Source organism: Anguilla anguilla, chromosome 6 (genome assembly GCF_013347855.1).
Source record: "Anguilla anguilla isolate fAngAng1 chromosome 6, fAngAng1.pri, whole genome shotgun sequence".
Classification (NCBI taxonomy): domain Eukaryota; kingdom Metazoa; phylum Chordata; class Actinopteri; order Anguilliformes; family Anguillidae; genus Anguilla; species Anguilla anguilla.
This window is the reverse complement of record NC_049206.1, coordinates 54,245,328-54,262,860: the sequence shown is the minus strand read 5'-3', so window position 1 is coordinate 54,262,860 and position 17,533 is coordinate 54,245,328. Positions and strand designations below refer to the sequence as shown.

General features: G+C 45.6%; 2 protein-coding genes, 1 long non-coding RNA gene and 1 other non-coding gene across 5 annotated transcripts in view; 1 reads left to right on the top strand and 3 right to left on the bottom strand.

The window, feature by feature from the left end:
- ift172 (intraflagellar transport 172) overlaps positions 1–12,444 on the bottom strand; it is a 36,114-nt gene extending 23,670 nt beyond the window's left edge. Inside the window, exons 1-21 of the mRNA XM_035423355.1 lie at positions 12,186–12,444; positions 11,709–11,852; positions 11,190–11,302; positions 10,814–10,853; positions 10,458–10,523; positions 10,164–10,243; positions 9,959–10,046; positions 9,334–9,548; positions 8,877–9,000; positions 8,539–8,634; positions 7,854–8,015; positions 7,069–7,122; positions 6,863–6,966; positions 6,168–6,253; positions 4,506–4,618; positions 3,874–4,041; positions 3,580–3,716; positions 3,001–3,108; positions 1,293–1,377; positions 653–745; positions 120–197 (exon numbers count right to left, since the gene is read on the bottom strand). Coding sequence (XP_035279246.1) covers positions 120–197; positions 653–745; positions 1,293–1,377; positions 3,001–3,108; positions 3,580–3,716; positions 3,874–4,041; positions 4,506–4,618; positions 6,168–6,253; positions 6,863–6,966; positions 7,069–7,122; positions 7,854–8,015; positions 8,539–8,634; positions 8,877–9,000; positions 9,334–9,548; positions 9,959–10,046; positions 10,164–10,243; positions 10,458–10,523; positions 10,814–10,853; positions 11,190–11,302; positions 11,709–11,852; positions 12,186–12,224 — 2,193 coding nt within the window. The 5' untranslated portion in view covers positions 12,225–12,444. The remainder of the gene's footprint in view (positions 1–119; positions 198–652; positions 746–1,292; positions 1,378–3,000; positions 3,109–3,579; positions 3,717–3,873; positions 4,042–4,505; positions 4,619–6,167; positions 6,254–6,862; positions 6,967–7,068; positions 7,123–7,853; positions 8,016–8,538; positions 8,635–8,876; positions 9,001–9,333; positions 9,549–9,958; positions 10,047–10,163; positions 10,244–10,457; positions 10,524–10,813; positions 10,854–11,189; positions 11,303–11,708; positions 11,853–12,185) is intronic.
- A 187-nt stretch (positions 12,445–12,631) lies between these two features.
- Positions 12,632–12,703, bottom strand: trnaa-ugc. The gene has a single exon. It is a non-coding gene; the product is annotated as a tRNA-Ala (tRNA).
- A 1,009-nt stretch (positions 12,704–13,712) lies between these two features.
- si:dkey-221h15.4 (epidermal retinol dehydrogenase 2) lies at positions 13,713–17,100 on the top strand. The gene is made up of 6 exons (XM_035422103.1): positions 13,713–14,328; positions 14,753–14,887; positions 15,159–15,258; positions 15,636–15,780; positions 16,105–16,230; positions 16,639–17,100. The coding sequence occupies exons 1-6, from the start codon at positions 13,963–13,965 to the stop codon at positions 16,808–16,810; spliced, it is 1,044 nt and encodes a 347-aa protein (XP_035277994.1). The 5' UTR covers positions 13,713–13,962; the 3' UTR covers positions 16,811–17,100.
- On the bottom strand, positions 16,483–17,530 carry LOC118229769. Of its 2 annotated transcripts, none has more exons than XR_004765725.1 (2): positions 17,412–17,530; positions 16,483–16,734 (listed from the first exon to the last, which is right to left on the bottom strand). It is a non-coding gene; the product is annotated as an uncharacterized LOC118229769 (long non-coding RNA). The 2 variants fall into 2 exon arrangements; XR_004765726.1 differs by having other exon boundaries at positions 17,393–17,477.
- Between the last annotated feature and the right edge of the window lie 3 nt (positions 17,531–17,533).

The following is a 17,533-nucleotide window of genomic DNA, read 5'->3' as shown; positions in this document are numbered from 1 at the left end:
CACATGGCAGGACTTTTACTTTCTGAACCCTGAACTTTCCACCTCTGCTACAGAGTCACACATTTACAAAAAAATATATTGGCCCTATTTTATAAGGTCTGGAGTTACATTAATATCACCTTAGCCTCTGCTATTGCGATGCAGTCATCCCACATGTGGAGCTCCTGGTACATTTCCATGGCTTCATCGATGGCGTTCTGCAGGACACACAAAATGGCCACTCTAAACGCGGGGGGGGCAGCTCCTCTGCATTAGGGCCTATATAAACGACCCATATTTCTGTCTGGCTTGCTGTGCAGGCAAACAGTACAGGGTTCAGCTCAGTAGAGCAGGTTTAACGTTCCCCCTTAGGACCAAGTGAAAACACACCGTAGTACTTTTCAGTGTAGCCCAGTGATTAGACAACACCCTAAAAGTTTCCTTCCTTCCTGAAGTGTCCTATCTCAGCACATTTTAGAGGAGCTTACTTTTAGGACCATCTATGTGCAATGCTAATATCATCAGCGTACACTGAGGTATAACACAACAGGCTACATTCCTACATTATCCACCGCTGTTCTGGCACGACCCTGCTGACTGACCCGGCTTTGAGACACCTTCTCTGGGCAGCCTGGCCCACCTCTGCCTTTCAGCAGCGAGGCGGTGGACTCACCTGCTCCATGTAGTGCATCTCTGCCAGCTTGTAGTTCTTGTCCAGCATGGCAAGGCGGGCTTTGACCTGGTAGTGCTCCGTCCCGTCGCCGCCCTGGGGATCAGGTAAAAACCCACCGATAAACCGACCGCATTTCTCAGTTTAAAAAAACCAGCGTCCGTCCGTCCGTCCATCCGTCCGTCACGCGGAGACCGGCCCTGGCACACACCCGCGATTCGCCGCCGCCCACCGCTTTGCTCCGTGCCGGCACCTGTCAGCTGGGTCGTCAGCGGCGGCTGGCGGGTTTTTTGGGCACGCTCGAATTTGAACGCGTGTACGCATTAGCGGTCGTTAGCGAGCCAGTGAAGTGCTAATACGCGCTGGATGAGGAGGCCGGGCGGGCGGGTGGGCACGCTGTGGAGCAGCTGTGCCAGCCTCTGCCCCCGGTGCCAGGGATCCCGCACTCCAGGATACAGGAGACTCGTGCTCTCTCTGAAACTGACCAGCAGGCTGCGGCCCATATATACACATATACACTCTCAGATACGCACACACACACACCTTTTCTCTCTTTGTCTGGCACATGCACACAGACACACACACACACAGATCCTAAGACTTCCTGTGATAAGACCTGAATATGGGGTCGTGTTTTACGCACGTATTCTTTGGAGACCTGGTCGGCGATCTTGTTGGTCTCGTTCAGAAAGCGTGCTTTGGACACGTCACCCAAGGCCGCAAAGCACCTGAAAAAGAACAACAAAATTCAGAAACAGGAGGCGCTGAGTTCACAAATTTTTATCTTCTGGCAATAACTACGACACTGACACCAGATGCAGTGGAACGTCAATAAAGACTCCCAGCATGAACTGCACCAAAAAATAAAACTTAAACCAAGTTACGTCTTCTTTCTATGAAGTTGCATCACAATGAAAGTTCTTTACACTAATGGGCTGGGCTGTGTTTTTTTTCTTTCTAGATCATCTCAGCATCTTTTTCTATTCATTTACATTTTTTCCACCGAACAAAACTGTTTTCTCTTGCATGATTTATGCAAATCAACTCACACACAGCGAACACACTCTGCATTATTAATGATATGCTACTTACATTTCAAACTAACTTTCGCTGAAGTGCTTATAAAAGGCATATTTCTTTTACTTTAATGCTTGCTCCTCACTTAGGCTAAACGTGCCTGGACCGTGATGACCTCTGTGGTCACAAGCACATGACCTCACACTCAGTACCCTACTCTAGGTGCTCTACTCAGTCTACACGGTACTGTACTAGAGGTGCTCTACTCAGTAAATCATGCTCAGTACCCTACTCTACATGCTCTACTTAGTACATCACGCTCAGTACTGTATTAGAAGTGCTCTACTCATCATTCTCAGTACTGTACTAGGGGTGCTCCACTCAGTACAGCATGCTTAGTACTGTACTAGGGGTGCTCCACTCAGTACAGCATGCTCAGTACCCTACAATAGGTGCTCAAGGAGATGCCTTCCATTTGGCAGTATTTCTTTTACCCATCGAGTCCTGATAATTCTTTTAGACTACACATCCCGACAGAAGACAGATGTTTGAGGAGCTGGGTTTCATCTCTCTTCCCTCCCGCTCGAGCGCAGAGAGGTGCGGTGTGTGCGTAGTGTAGACGTGCGGCGTGTGTGCGTAGTGTAGACGTGCGGCGTGTGTGCGTAGTGTAGACGTGCGGCGTGTGTGCGTAGTGTAGACGTGCGGCGTGTGTGCGTAGTGTAGACGTGCGGCGTGTGTGCGTAGTGTAGACGTGCGGCGTGTGTGCGTAGTGTAGACGTGCGGTGTGTGCGTAGCGTAGCCGCGCAGCGTGTGTGCGTAGTGTAGACGTGCGGTATGTGCGTAGTGTAGACGTGCGGCGTGTGTGCGTAAGGTAGATGTGCGGTGTGTGCGTAGCGTAGACGTGCAGCGTGTGTGCGTAAGGTAGATGTGCGGTGTGTGCGTAGTGTAGACGTGCGGTGTGTGCGTAGTGTAGCCGCGCGGCGTGTGTGCGTAGCGTAGCCGCGCGGCGTGTGTGCGTAGCGTAGCCGCGCGGCGTGTGTGCGTAGTGTAGAGGTGCGGCGTGTGTGCGTAGTGTAGACGTGCGGCGTGTGTGCGTAGCGTAGCCGCGCGGCGTGTGTGCGTAGTGTAGACGTGCGGTGTGTGCGTAGTGTAGCCGCGCGGCGTGTGTGCGTAGCGTAGCCGCGCGGCGTGTGTGCGTAGTGTAGACGTGCGGCGTGTGTGCGTAGTGTAGAGGTGCGGCGTGTGTGCGTAGCGTAGCCGTGCGGCGTGTGTGCGTAGCGTAGACGCGCGGCGTGTGTGCGTAGCGTAGCCGCGCGGGCGGTCCGTGCTCTGACCTCTCGGCGATGTGCAGCTGCCGCCCCTCCAGGGACAGCCTGCTCAGGGTCTTCCACATGGCCTCCGTCTCCGCCGACATCTCCAGCGTCTCCAGGAACGCCGTGGCTCTGACCCCGCGACACGGAACAGGAAACCGTTAGCGCTCTAGAGGCCGTACCGGGTAACTGCCACGCACAGCGAGGGTGACACTAGTCTTTACTGGGCTGTGTGCAAACACAGCACGGAGGAGAAAGACAGAGTACGCAGCGAACACTGAAACTGGACCCTGTGAGTCTATAAAACAATTGAGCTATGTGTCAGTGTACTGGCACACTTTTATTCTGTCTTCCTCTGCGAAATTCCTCACAAAATGGTGACCGTCCATTAGTATCAAACACTTTTATTAACTTACAAAGGTTCTGCCCATTGGACCAACTCTCAACTGTGGATTAACATCTGACATGACACTTACACAAGATTAATATACGCTATTTATCAATTCATATTAAATTTAATTAAAATTGCACTGCATAGCAATGTCACATGAGTCTATGCTAGTCTGCATACACTCAATGTGTGAGTAAATGTAACCCGTTTACCTGTAATAGTCTCCGTCGTCGATGGCGGTCCCAAACTCAATCAGGCCCTCGTCCAGAGTGTAGGAGACGGTGTTGACCCCCTCAGTCACGATCACCTCCGTCTTGCCGTTGCTCCTCTCCAGATCCACGATGTCGCCCTTCACGCAAACGGGACAGAAAGGAACAAAAATCAGGAGTCCTCTCTCCGCGTCAGGCTCACGTAGGGAGCGCGCGGGCGTGCGAGGGAGAGCGAGTTTCACGCGCGGACGGAGGCGGTGTCCGCGGCGGCTCGGCGGGAGCAGGGGGGCCACTCACGCGCAGGGGGAACATGGTGACCCTCTCGGGGCTGTCGATGTTGTACCACACGCACAGGCTGCCCCGGTTCTGCGCCACCACCACGTCGCTGCCCGGCACCCACTGGACGTACGAGCAGAAGCTGAGCACCGTGCTCTTCAGCCCGCCCCCGATGTCGAACAGGTGCAGCTGGGAGAGGAAACGCCAGAGTGTCACCTCGCCATCGCCGCTCATGGAAACGCAGACACAGTGATCTCCATTATGCACAGAAATATTTAAGTATGCACGTACCCACTCGTGTACACATAAGCAAATCCCCCTTCTTCTGAACCAGTTCATTTCAGAAAACAGACCATAAGAAAAGCATATAATGATATAATGCCCTTCCAAGCCCCACAATGCACAGTGTGTAAGGCCCCACAATGCACAAGTGTGTAAGGGCCCACAATGCACAAGTGTGTAAGGCCCCACAATGCACAAGTGTGTGAGGCCCCTACAATACATAAGTGTGTAAGGTCCTGCAATGCACATCACTATTAGGTCTTACAATCTGCAAGAGCATAAGGTCCTGCAAAACACTAGGATGTAAGGTCCTAAAACATGCACGAATGTCAGGTCTTCAGATCAAAGTATTTTGGGGAGGCCTCTCTCACCCGCAGCTTCTTGTCCCTGAACAGCAGCTTGCGGCCTGTCTCGTTCAGCTCCAGCCAGTCGATCTTGGAATCGTGGCTGACGGTGCCCAGGTTACACCCGACAGCCAGGTCCACTGCGGGGGACGCGAAGGGCAGACCATTAGCAGGAATGCAGATGCAGGAGCTCCGCTCCACTCCTCTCACAAGGTCAAGACTCCGTGAGCTGCGTGTGGAGCTGACACATCCGCGATATTGCATCTGCACAGGTCAACAGCAACGCCATGCTGCACACATAAATGTAACGTATGCAGAAACGAGATCTGCGATTTGGCACTTATCACGGTGCACATACATCTGTCCTCAGCTCCTCCCACAGAAACATACCGATCGCTCAGGAACGACACGGAGAAGGGGAAGAGTAGCCATTTTTTTTTTTTCGCTGCGCAAAAAACGAGAAGCACAGAAAACGGAGCTCCAAAAAAGGCATTTCTAATTTACACCTTTTTCTCCTGACCACGTTTAAAAGAACACACAGACGGGGGGGGGGGGGACACGCTCCTGTGAGTCAGAGGAAATAAATTGGACGGACGTTATTTCTCATTTTCACCACCTGAAAAAAAAAGACGGAGGGACATGCTCGGACTTAATTAGCGCCGAAAGCGGGCGGCGTGCCGGCAGATGGTCCCCGCGCCGGGCCGGTCCGGCTCTGGCTCCACGCCGCCGCACCCGGGTCAGCCCCTAATTGAAAGGCAGCTTCGGGACGGGACACGCGCCGGATCCAAACCCTTATCTCTGACTCCAAAACCGGCCGCTTTTATCTCCGTTTCAAAAAGCACTTTTAAAAAATTTTTTTGTTTTTTTTTACATTGCATAAAATATAAAAAAGGGAAAAAATAAAGGTACTGTTCAACACAATAGTCCCCACAAGACTGGGACATTCAAAGAGTTCATTTGAATGGTGCGTTTTTTCGGGAAACCTCGACTAGACTAATGATGATCTATCAACCCCGGAATAAATCAATACTTCTGAAGGGCTCTTCATACATTATTATGAAATTATGTGTGAAGATGAATTATGTCATCGCTGGGGGGCTGCATTTGTGTGTGTGTGTGTGTGTGTGTGTGTGCGAGCGTGCACGTGCACGTGCACACTCAGCCATTATGTGCAGGTTTATGATTCCCCATTACAAAAAATGGAGTTTTAAATTTTAATATGACCAAAAAGTGTCATCTTTAATATTTGAAAAATCAATTTTGAATAATTACACAAAGAATAATTTCAAATTACGGGGCCCCTGTCAAACATAATTATATGGAATATTCAATTAATTGTTTATATATATGATAATTATATGGAAAATTAATGACGGTGTTTTGCTTTCATGCTTTTACATAAAAAACAAATAAAATAAGTGATTACTATATCATAATATGGTTTCACAAATATAGATTGTTACTTTGTCTATTTTAACATTTGCAAATATACCATTGCAAAAATTACGACTAGACAATGACTGATTCATCATGACTGCTACACGCCTGGCCACTAGTTCCTGAGTTAGTCACCCTTAAATCTGGGGAACTGAAGCATTGGGAAACTGATGTGTAATGGGGAAACGTGATGGAAGATGAGACAAAAAGCTTTCCTGACAGCATCATGTTCAGGCCCGATGAGACTCTTACCGATAGCTATGGTCTTGATGTCGATTAGGTAGGCTAACTTTTTGTTGTCTTCAACGCCTCTCTGTTTCCTTTCATTCAGACGAACACTGCGGATGTAAACACATGCATGAGCTGACAGACAGGGACGAATCGGGAATGCAATATTAAAAACCTGAAGCAAGGAACCGGTCAACCCTGACATTACAAGGAAAGACAAAGCAAAAAAAAAAAAAAAAAACGCTGACAACTCTGACAGCCTGAATACATTAGTGCGCATTTGTAATAACCGACTTCGTTCGGCAAAGACTGACATGACAGTTCATTACAAAGCTTTCCCTCCACTTTGACGTTTCTCACACTGCAGGTCAACAGTGCCACCTGGTGGATACTGCCTGGCACAGCACTCTGAGCAAGTCCCTGAAAATCACGTCCACATTACATACAAAATGCAGACACAACTGTTCTGGTGTTAGGTCATTCAGATTTTAACAAGACCCTGCGCATCTCACTGGTTTAAACAATCTAAGCTAACGTGTTTGATTTTACCCACAGCACTCTGAAGTTAATAAAGACACAGAGAATGTGAAGATGCACTCTGAAGTTAATAAAGACACACAGAATGTGAAGATGCACTCTGAAGTTAATAAAGACACACAGAATGTGAAGATGCACTCTGAAGTTAATAAAGACACAGAGAATGTGCAGAAGTGGCCGACCTGATGAGATGTGGGTTCATGAACTCAGTGCGCACAGATCCCAGGATCTCATTGTTTCCGTACTCCACCAGGGTCAGCTCGCCGGCGTTGAATATCATGCACACCTGAGAGAGGCGCAGTGCGGATTCAAAATTGCCGTTAAAGCCGCCAAATTGCAAAGGGCATTAAACAAAAATAGAAAATAAAAACAACCCCAGACATCTCACCGTTTCGTTTTCGAAGAAGAACTTCTCGTTTCCCCCGGAGCCCTGCCACGCCACCTAAAAAACAAAATCAGGGCCATCGTTTACCTCGGCGGCTCCTCTCTCTTTACGCCGCGTCACGCTCGCAGACGGCAGCGTCCGCCGTTACCGCGGCCGCCATTTAAAACCCCGCTCACGCGCCGGCGACGGCTCCTCAGAAACTCTCAATTAAAGCGGCGTTAGCGCACTGAACCGTGACAGCCCTTGAACTTTTAATTACAACGGCTTTTTTTTTCTTTTTCTTTAAACGGGTCCTCGGAACTTATAATGGAGCAATTTGGAAGTGCACTCCACCAACATCTGAGCCGTTCTCGCCTGCTTGAGAGAGCAGGCAAACGCAGTGGCCTTCTGCGCCTCGGGAAGACATTCGTGTGAAACGCGCTTCCGTGAGGCGCCTCTGGCTAAATGCATCTGCTAAACGACTGCACTGTAAATCGCAAATTGCGTGTGACTGGTTTTGTTTTGATTTTTCATATTTTAAAATACGTTAAATAAAACAGAAAATTCTGCCCCTGGAAAGGTCCGTGTGATTATGTAAATGGGAGCCTTTCATGGTGTGCGAGCACAAATTTTGTCGGGATGACGGAAAATCTAATTCACACCGAATAATTACTCAAGTGCACAGCGCTTGCGCCCCGGAGATTTTTACTGATGTCAGCGTTTTTTGTATCCGCAAGGAGACCGCTCCTAAGAGCCTGTAATACTGCGGAGTGATCAATAAGACAGTCCAGGCGGGGCGGAGCTCCTACCTCGCTGAGTTTGTTGGAGCCCAGATCTCCCAGAAGCAGGGTGCTGGAGGTGTGGGCCACGAGGAAGCGGTCCTTCCCCATGATCTTCACCTCGTCGATCTCGTAGCCGTAGTGGGACTTCAGCACCACGCGCGTCCCCGAGGAGAGGTTCTTCACTATGACCTGCGAGGGGCGTGTGACCGTCAGCGTCAGCGTTGGGACAGAGCAGCACTGAGCACGGGGGTCAAGGCAAGGTCGTGCCGCAGGTTCGTCAGACTCCGGGGCCGCAGGGCTGCAGTGTCTGACTGTTTCTGGCCTAATTTACTAATTAGGCGAATAATTTGATTACTGGTTGGCTAAAGAGTCCCTGTTTCTAAGGCCTAAATTGGCTGTCGATTGAAGGGAAACCGCAAAAGCTAGTTAGACGCTATGGCCATTCAAGGACTGGAGTTTGACACCCCTGTGTTTGTGGGCAAAGGAAAATTATTTCAAACGGTGTTTGGAAAGACAGACCATATTTTGTGTTTTTCAATGTTGTACTGACTATTTTTATTTTAGGTGAGATCAATTTATTTCTGTAATTTTCTACAATAAGAAATCCATTTGAACAAAGTAACTACCAATTGCAACAGCTTGCACAAGCACCATTTCACACTCACGCACTTTAATGCACACTTAATGAACTCGGTAGGACGGCAGAACTTACCTGACTCAGACCGACGTACGTCATCTCAAATTTATTTTTGTAGATGCTCCTCCGTAGGCAGCAGTCGAACTGCTCCACTCCTCCACACAGTGTACCCTGAGCACAGACACCAGCCAAAACCAGCCACCGACACAAATTCGTCAAATGGCAGCGGACAACTTTGCTGTACCAATCTTTCAGCCATGGGGGTAGGGGGAAGAGAGGGCTTGCCCAAATACAAACAACTACCCTTCTTGTTAATTTCTTGTTTCTTGTTTTTTGTACGTTATCTGCAATAGACAATCTGCTGTTGTTGTCATTGGCTGAACAGTGACTTTTGTAAGCGGATACTGGCTCACCGCACAGAGCCGGGAGCCGTCTCTCTTCCAGGCCAGGGCGGTGATAGTGTACAGGTTGGGGATCTCCTTCGAAGGCGCCTCGTCCCATAATCCTTTCCGCGGGCTCCAGTTGAAAACTCGCAGTCTGCAAAAACAAGTTTGAGGGATCAGCTTAAAAAGGCAGGTCATGCTAGGTCGCAGACTGAAGGGCTGATTCAGTCTACCCACAATGCAGTTTGCCCTCATTGTTAAAAGGAAAATTAACCAAGTGTTTTTTCCCCCTCCTTCTTTTGAAGTGGATTTAATTAAATTCAAACGACAAACCGTGAGTGCATTGCAGTGTAAGAAAGGAGAGTAAATGAACAATTGTTGAAATGACAAACGGACAATAAGAAAGCCCACTGCAGTTAGACTGGACACAGTACTGACTGCTAACGCTAATCCCGTGGACGTTCACAGAGGTCATATGGGGACTGACCTATTGTAGCTGCCGAGGACCACAGACTGGCCGCTGGGACTTGTGGCCGCCACAGTGAACTCCTTCTCCGAGCCATCCCGGCTGTAGTCGAAGGTCTGGATCACATGACCTTCCTTCCCGTAGGCTACAATCTTCTTGTCGCATCCCGCCACGATGATGCTGTTTGCGCTCCATGCCAAAGCATACGGTGGACATGGGTGTGTCAGCAATTTGCCCTTCAGTGGACATGGGGGAACAGTAGCAATCAACACACAGTTAAGGACATGCTATTTTTGAGCAAACTAACTTTAAACCAACACACTCAATCTTGTCACAATGGCGTAGTGATGCCAATGGCATCGTCTAACTTCTGATTACACCGCATGAATGTAATGAGACCCCAGAATTAATCCAGACACAACTGGACAGGGAGATGGTTATGTTCTCTTACACTTGCATCCTGTGTGTTTCGTGTCTACACGGCTGTCCTCATGCATATCTTTATGTATTTATACTTTCTACATTCATTGACTCTTATCTTGTTGACAACCTACGATGGTGTGACCAGTACGCTCTCCTCGATACATATTCTAACGTTCTAAATGTTGTGACTTCATTTCAGAAGCCCCGGCACTTGAGGTCGTACCTGGGATTCGCCGGAACCTTCGTCGTCGAAAAAGTAGCGAACCACCGTTCCGTCCGCGTGGCCCGAGAGTATCCCCTTCCCAGAGACGCTATCAGAGAGGGCGACGGGCAGCAGGTGAGGGATGCACAGCATTTATAACAGAGGTGCAATGCTAGCTGCTAGCTGTCCAGGACCGCAGTTATTAGTGAGAGAACAGGATACATACTTTGACGTCAGTGAAACCACATAGGACTCTGTTCCGTATATCGTGGACGACTTATTCGTTTTTGTGTTGGCGAGACGAACCTGAAAAAAATTTGCCAGGTAAAGATGAAGTAATTGTGACAACATGGATACCCTTTAACAACGTTTGATTTGTTTGCACGGTAAACAAACTGTGAGATTAAATCTCCATGTTTGTTCATTGGAATGTAAATTAAACAGAGTGGGCCCAACGGACCTCACGAAGAACAATTATGAAATAAAGTCAATTTAATAGATTTGTGAGAAGAAAACCTACCTTCCCCTCAGCTAATCCAAAAATAATAGCATGTTCGGCAGGCCACAGCAAACAGGTTACAGCACTCTACGAAACAAAGACCCAGCAAGGAATGAAAAAACATCTAAACAAATATAGAATTAATGGCTACATACACAAATTACTTATTTTTATGGAATGGATAAAGTGTGCTCAATATTGTCACAATATTATTCCTATTACTGTCAAAATCATAGTCAGGTGTCATATGTAATAATATAATAATTCCAGTTAATATCACAACTCTGTTAATATCTCAGATAGTATTAATGGCTATGGGAATTATTATTTGATTTTGTAAGGGTAGCCAATTAAATCAAGGATATTAAAACACTTACTGTCTGCACAAACTTATTGCAGATGACCTTTTTCTCACCCCTGTGAAGTGAAGAACAGAATAAAGTCAATATCCACTGTCTTTCTCATTTCATAAGCAGAACTCCAAAGATTTACCGAGTCATATGAATTCACTTAGAGATAATAGGATTTCAAACTCATCTCCTACTTGAACCACTCCATTGAGGTCTATTTTCTCATCATTCAGTCAACTTTTACTATTTCTACAGGTTTACCTAAAAGTCAAAATTTTTTAAAAACTACCTTTGAAGAACATACAAATGGAGACTCAAAAGGCTGATGCAAATGTATTTAGACAAAATACCGGGTTCTATATTCAACATATTGTAGTCAAAATCCAAAATATTGACAACTCACCATTCCTCTCCAATTTTGTAAACATAAATAATGTTGTCGGTTTGTGCTATGGCAATTTTTGTTGAGTCAGGAGAAAATGCCATGGACTTGACAACATAACTTTTCTTTCCATACTGAAAAAGAAACAATATGTGAAATATCAATAAATAACATTTATCATCTCACATTGGGTTTCAGTTTCAAGATTCTAAGGGGCATTCCATCTCAATGTTTGACTGGAAACATACTATAATCAACATATAAGAAAGCATTTTAAATAAAACTAAACCCTTCTTGAGAGGAAACTAAATCTACAAGATTATGTTTCTCATCTCGTTTTTATAGACGTTTTTTAAGAAATCTAGTATCTTTCCATCCTGTCTGGTATAGACCTGTCTATTTTATGGAGAAACCTTGCGTGTCCGTTCAAAACCCTGTGCCCACTGTGTATGAAACGAGCAAAATAAATAAGTAAAAAAAGAGAGTTTGTAAAAAAAAATGTTAAATAAATAAATAAAAATCTCACAACATTGATGTTACCTTTGAGTCCGCAGGTTTAGTGGAAAACTTGTCTCGTCTTTCTCCCTGTTCATCATAAAGTAAGACCACTCTATCCACAGTGCACACCGCAAACTTCCCGTTATTCGGCGCCCAGGCCATGCAAGTCACTTTAGCAGCTCCATCCTACATGAAAACAAAACACCAACGCGTCAGCCAAGAAAGCTGACTAACTTTCCAATGACACCGCGGTAAGGGCAGAGGTAGCTAGTAGTACTGGAATAAATAGGTGTGTATGTTAGTACGACCAGCTAACAAGCTGAGCATTAGACAGTGGATGGCAAGCTCACACGAGCCGACAGTAACTGTTAGCTAGCTATTGCTTTACTGGTTAGCTGGTTTCACGGTCTTTCCAACCAAACGGTTCTTTGGCAGATCGAGCTCAACTACTGGCACTGATTCGAGAAAATACCTCAGTTTTAGCTAGCTATCTAACTAGCTAGCGACGTCAAAACTTACCTGGGGGATTAGAAGCGTTTTCAGATGTTTTAGCTGCATGACTGGAACTTCATATGGTGTTTAGTAGATTCCAAGCAAACGTTAAACACGTTAAACATTAGCAGCATGGGCTTCGATTTGAGAAATGGCAGAAGCAAGCTTTGTGCTCTCTGGAAATAATATTTGTCTTTTCGATCACCCGCGACTACTGTAGTTTTGCGGCAGACATTTCTGTAAACATCCGCTCTCCCTGGTTACCAGCGTCTGCACACAACGGTATGACGTAGGACACATGTGCTTAACGTTGCAAGCACGTCGTTTATGTTGAATCTATTGCATAAATCTGCTCACTATAGAGAAGCTTGATAGCAAGACACCTTAGGAAAATGTATTGTGCAAAGACTTTAATCAACTTGAATCTAGTGTCCACTGCATATAATTGAGTAGTGTATCGCAAAAACGAAGTGTGGAGATGCCGGGGATTGAACCCGGGGCCTCATACATGCAAAGCATGCGCTCTACCACTGAGCTACATCCCCAACCATACTATGCTTGGAGAAATACAAGTTTATGTACTTTGCAAAGTTTGCAGAAAAATATGATTCAGCCTGGCAATTTTTTGATCACCCAGATCCTGGTGAAAACACTTGTCCAAGCCATGTCCAAGCAGAATTCGTGGTGCACACGGGGCAAATGTTTACGTTCAAAATACTGTAAATTTAATATTTTATCTAAATCATTTGTTTTGGCAAATCTTATAAACAAATTCAGTGAAAAATCTGATGTTTTGTTTAAAGATCAGAAAACATCTTGCACCTACAATGCGAAAATCCATGATAATTTAATTGATAGCCCTGTCCATTGGGAATTCTTTGAACTGCTGAAGCAGGTCAGACAGTGTCGGTGTTCGGTTCTAGGCATAGGCGCATATATAATCAAGTCGCTTTTTTACATAGAAGTGGCAGAACAACGCTTTACATATGCGATTACATATGTGACGTTACCCTAGGGCGCCAACTGTGTGGAGGGGCACCCATTGTTGTGGGGGGGGGGGGGTGTTATAGTTGGTGGCACCCCAAACCCCAGAATGCAATCACATCAACCCCACCTTCAGCCTCCTCAAAGGGCAGCAGAAAGGCAGGCCAGGTAAGCCAAAAAACTGAGTGGGGGGGGGGGGGGGGTAATTAACCTGGCAGTGACAACCCCCTCAAACTGGCGCTTCACACCACTCAAATCCAAAACTTGTTGGACTGAGGGGGGTTTGGAATTCCTGACAAAGCATGTTCTTTCTTTAAAACATGACAAGTTCACAGGAAAGTACAACCCATTGGACAAGACCTTATGTGGTCCCCGAGTGTGTTAAATTAACGGAGAAGCATAGGATTGGAAACTCCAAGTGTATATTCAAACCCTCATCACTCATGAATGGGCTGTCAACTGTACCGATAATTGTGAGGAAGGTATATCATGATACTGTTCCAAGTGAACGTCCTCTGGGTGGCAGGTCAAGCAAACAACAGTGTGACGCAGTTGAAATAGGGTACCAAAAATAGATCACACTCAGATGACAGTATTGGCAGCAGCACTAAGGACAGAAGGACAGGGGTAAATCTGAATGTAGCCTTTAGACTTTTTATTTGGGAGGGGAAACTAGCAGAAAGTATGTCAATGGGTCAAAAATATGAAGAAAACAGCCCTAACATAACAGTTTCCTAAATTGAGATTTCCTAGGCAAGACTGCCACCCAAGGGAGGGACAAAAGCAAAGACACACAGCAGAGAGGTAGCAGTAAAGCAAGATGCACAATATAGTAATTCAGTGCTTGGAGAGGTTACTCTACAATCTGTGGTTTCTGAAGGACTTCGTGGACTTGATTATCGCGGCGGCCTTTTATTTTTTCGAAGCCGTCGTCCGGCTGCTGGTCCAGCCGCCCAGGAAGGACGTGGAAGGGGAGATCGTCCTGGTAACGGGAGCCGCCCACGGCGTCGGCAGGCGGATAGCGGAGGAGATGGGTCAGCTCGGCGCCACCTTGGTCCTCTGGGACGTCAACTGGGAGGCCCTGGAGAAGACGGCCAAGGAGCTGAGGAGGACTTTGGACGTGCGCGTCTACGCCTACGCTTGCGACTGCAGCAGACGCACGGAGGTCTACAAAGTCGCAGACCTGGTAAATCCTTTCACCGGCACTGGCATTGTAAAGTGAAACAGCCATCTCAAAATCCACAATTTAGGGAGTTCATGTATACTAAACTTGATATCAGGGATTGTTTCATGGTATACTTTTTTTTAGGAGGCTTCTGTACCAGTGGTAAAATGACTGCAAGATATACCTTTCTATCCATTGGTGGATTCATATATTTTTATTTTTAAATTCTCATCCCCATTTTAGTCACTGAATAATATTTCAGTGCTACAGCTGTGCCACCCATACCATTCAAAGAGAATTACTGCTGGAACGTGCATTGCCAATGCATTTGCCCACACAGCCAGTGACTACCTTCCTCACCTTGTGATCTTCTTACTTGTGACTCACCTTGGTTGCATTTACTTTGCATTCATAACTAATTACAGTCATTTCTGTTGGTTATAAGGTGAAGAGGGAGGTTGGGGACGTGTCCATTCTTGTGAACAATGCAGGTGTGGTAACAGGCAAGTACTTTTTCACAGAAGCCCCAGACAACCTGATCGACAGAACGCTGAGGGTAAATGTAGCTGCCCATTTCTGGGTGAGTGGTTACTACTTGTTTCTTAAAACTTCTTCCTCATTGTCTGTCTCATTTCCAAGTATTTCCCGAGAACATTGTTTTTTTTTTTTTTTTTTAATAATATTTTATTTTCAGTATTTCACATTCGTAATTTCAGAACTTTAATTTCAGCAGAGCCAAAAAACCTGACATAAACTAACTTGTTTGTGGTACAATATTGAACAATAGACTATCTAACGTAAATTCCAATTATTTTTTTCCCTTAGTTTTTTTTTGATGTTTTACTTTTCAGACCTACAAAGCTTTTCTCCCAGCCATGGTGTCCCGTAACCATGGCCACCTTGTGTCCGTGGCCTGCCATGGAGGGCTTCTTGCCATGAACGGTTTGGCAGGCAAGTGTCTGTATCCCTGTGGACAGCTCAGTAACACCACGCAATAACTCCTGCTGAGAAAGTCATAAAACTCATCGGTCACCGCGCTCACTTGCATTGACAAACTTGACTTGTTTGTTTTTTTTTTTTCCCTGAAAAACCTCCATCATCTATATATCTTTTGTTCAGTTCTCAGAATGCAAATGAGTTACATTCTGCGAAAACAATTATGAGAAACCTTGTACAGCTGGTTTGTTTCTCGTAAACTGTGAGGCGTATTGTCATGCTCTATGAATTGGCCTGCTCTTTGGCAATTGTTTCACCTTGTAAAAAAAACCTTGTTTCATCTCACTGTATAAAAACAAAAAAAAAACAGCAGTATTTACCTTTGTTCACAGATTATTGTGCGAGCAAGTTTGCAGCTGTCGGTTTTGCTGAATCCATTGCCTTGGAGCTTCTCGTCCTTAAAAGGGAGGGTGTCAAAACAACCATTGTGTGCCCTTATTTAATAAATACAACAATGTTTGGAGGGTGCCAGACAAAGTAAGTTATCAGCCCTTACCACAGTCTGTCCTATTGACATAGCTTACCCTTGGGATTTATTCAGTCATGCTTTATGTATTATGGGCCCTTGGGTTTTTATAAATGTACTGACAATGCGCATGTCTAGTCAAGGTTTTGCTCAGTGATTTAGGCCTTGGCTTGAAGTAGGGGGTATTCTTCTTCTGCTGTCTGTTCCCTGAAATGTAAGCTCCAGGTGAAACAGAGACAAAAATTGAAAAACAAATTAATAGCTTGAAAAGAAAAAACAACACCTCAAAACAGTGACGGGGAAATAAAAGTTTCTTTTCTCTCTTTTTCATTGAGATGGCCTTCATTTCTGCCAATAATAGACCAGACGGATGCGGCAAAGAGGATTGTGGATGCCATTCTGCGGGAGAAGATGTACTTACTATTGCCCTGCAGTTTGTACTTCCTGGTGGCCTTGAAAAGGTGCTTTATACTCAAGGGCCATTTTCCATGTGTACATTTTACAGTTTTCAGGGGAACAGACAGGCACATGCAGAGTAAAGTGGCAAGACTAACTAGGCTCTGTGACTCTCTGAAGGGGGTAAAAGGCCCCCAGAGAGGCAGTCCTGAGTTTCGCCTCTGTGATGATGTCATAGTTTGCACTCAGATTGGTTAATTGCAGCACTGTGTTGTCTGTTTTACACAAAAACTTTGAAGAAAAGCAAAGGCTTTGAATAGCAGGTCAATGTTTATCACAAGTCACACACATTGTTGTCGTATTGTTTGTTGGAAGTATTTAACCCGGAAATAATATCCCTGGAAGTTAAACTTTGACCCTGAAGTGCAATGGTTATTTGAATTATTATGTGAATTCCATCACTTTTTTGTCAGTTTCATGCCAGCCAAATTGGGGATCATCTTTGTGAACTTCTTCGGAGGGCTGGATCTGATGGACCAATTCAGAGGAACTCCTGCGCCATTCATAACCTACAAAAGGCCACAGCGGCAGAGGGACAACAGTGTCACTGGGGAACCGCAAAATGCTATAATAGAATACAACTAGACTCTACGAGAATATGGATACCACATAACTTATTTTTGTTAGATTTTGTTTCCACCTCCTTAGTTAATGGTCGCCAGGAGTACATCTGAATTGTATTCTGGAGTACGCCTGAATTTACATTTCTTAGGTGTTTCCGATGGCTCTCAATAGAAACAAACACTGAGCATGTGCAGTTAAGAGAGATGTTCCGCCATTTATCTTGTAAAATTATGGAGACGCTATATCTTGCTTTTAGTAAAATGTATATTGTGCTTTATTGTAAAATAAATGAAATGTATCTTTGACGTATACTTATTCATATTAGTCCTCTTTCTTCCACTACAGCTAACTAACGAGCAAATAAACATGTTCCACACCGGCCAGATAATGCAGAAAGACGTGCGCGTGGGTGACTTTTCCATTAAAACAGTGAAAAGAAAAAGAATATCCATAGGCTAGAAAATATTTTTAGACATGTAAAAATGTTTACAAGCCGATGTGTCATATCGGTTCAATGCGTAGCTATGCTACTAACAGCCTTATGAGCAGATGATCAATTTCGCACGCTATGTTATTTTAGGTAACTTCCCTGAGTACAGTTACCTTCACTTCGTTCCTTTACCTTCGAAGGGTCTGTCCAGCGTGCTTGCGCTTGTCTGTTCCTGAACGGCTTTGTTGTCTCTCCTCCTTCTCCCCTACGTGCTTACGCCGTGCTCACGTTCTATGTAGCCACCGTGCAAGTGC

Excerpts from the sequence above, each read along its gene's own strand:
- si:dkey-221h15.4 (XM_035422103.1), top strand. The coding sequence starts at position 13,963 with ATGCACAATATAGTAATTCAGTGCTTGGAGAGGTTACTCTACAATCTG. Across the intron at positions 14,329-14,752 it reads TCTACAAAGTCGCAGACCTG|GTGAAGAGGGAGGTTGGGGA; the intron begins GTAAATCCTTTC and ends GTTGGTTATAAG. Across the intron at positions 14,888-15,158 it reads ATGTAGCTGCCCATTTCTGG|ACCTACAAAGCTTTTCTCCC; the intron begins GTGAGTGGTTAC and ends TTTACTTTTCAG.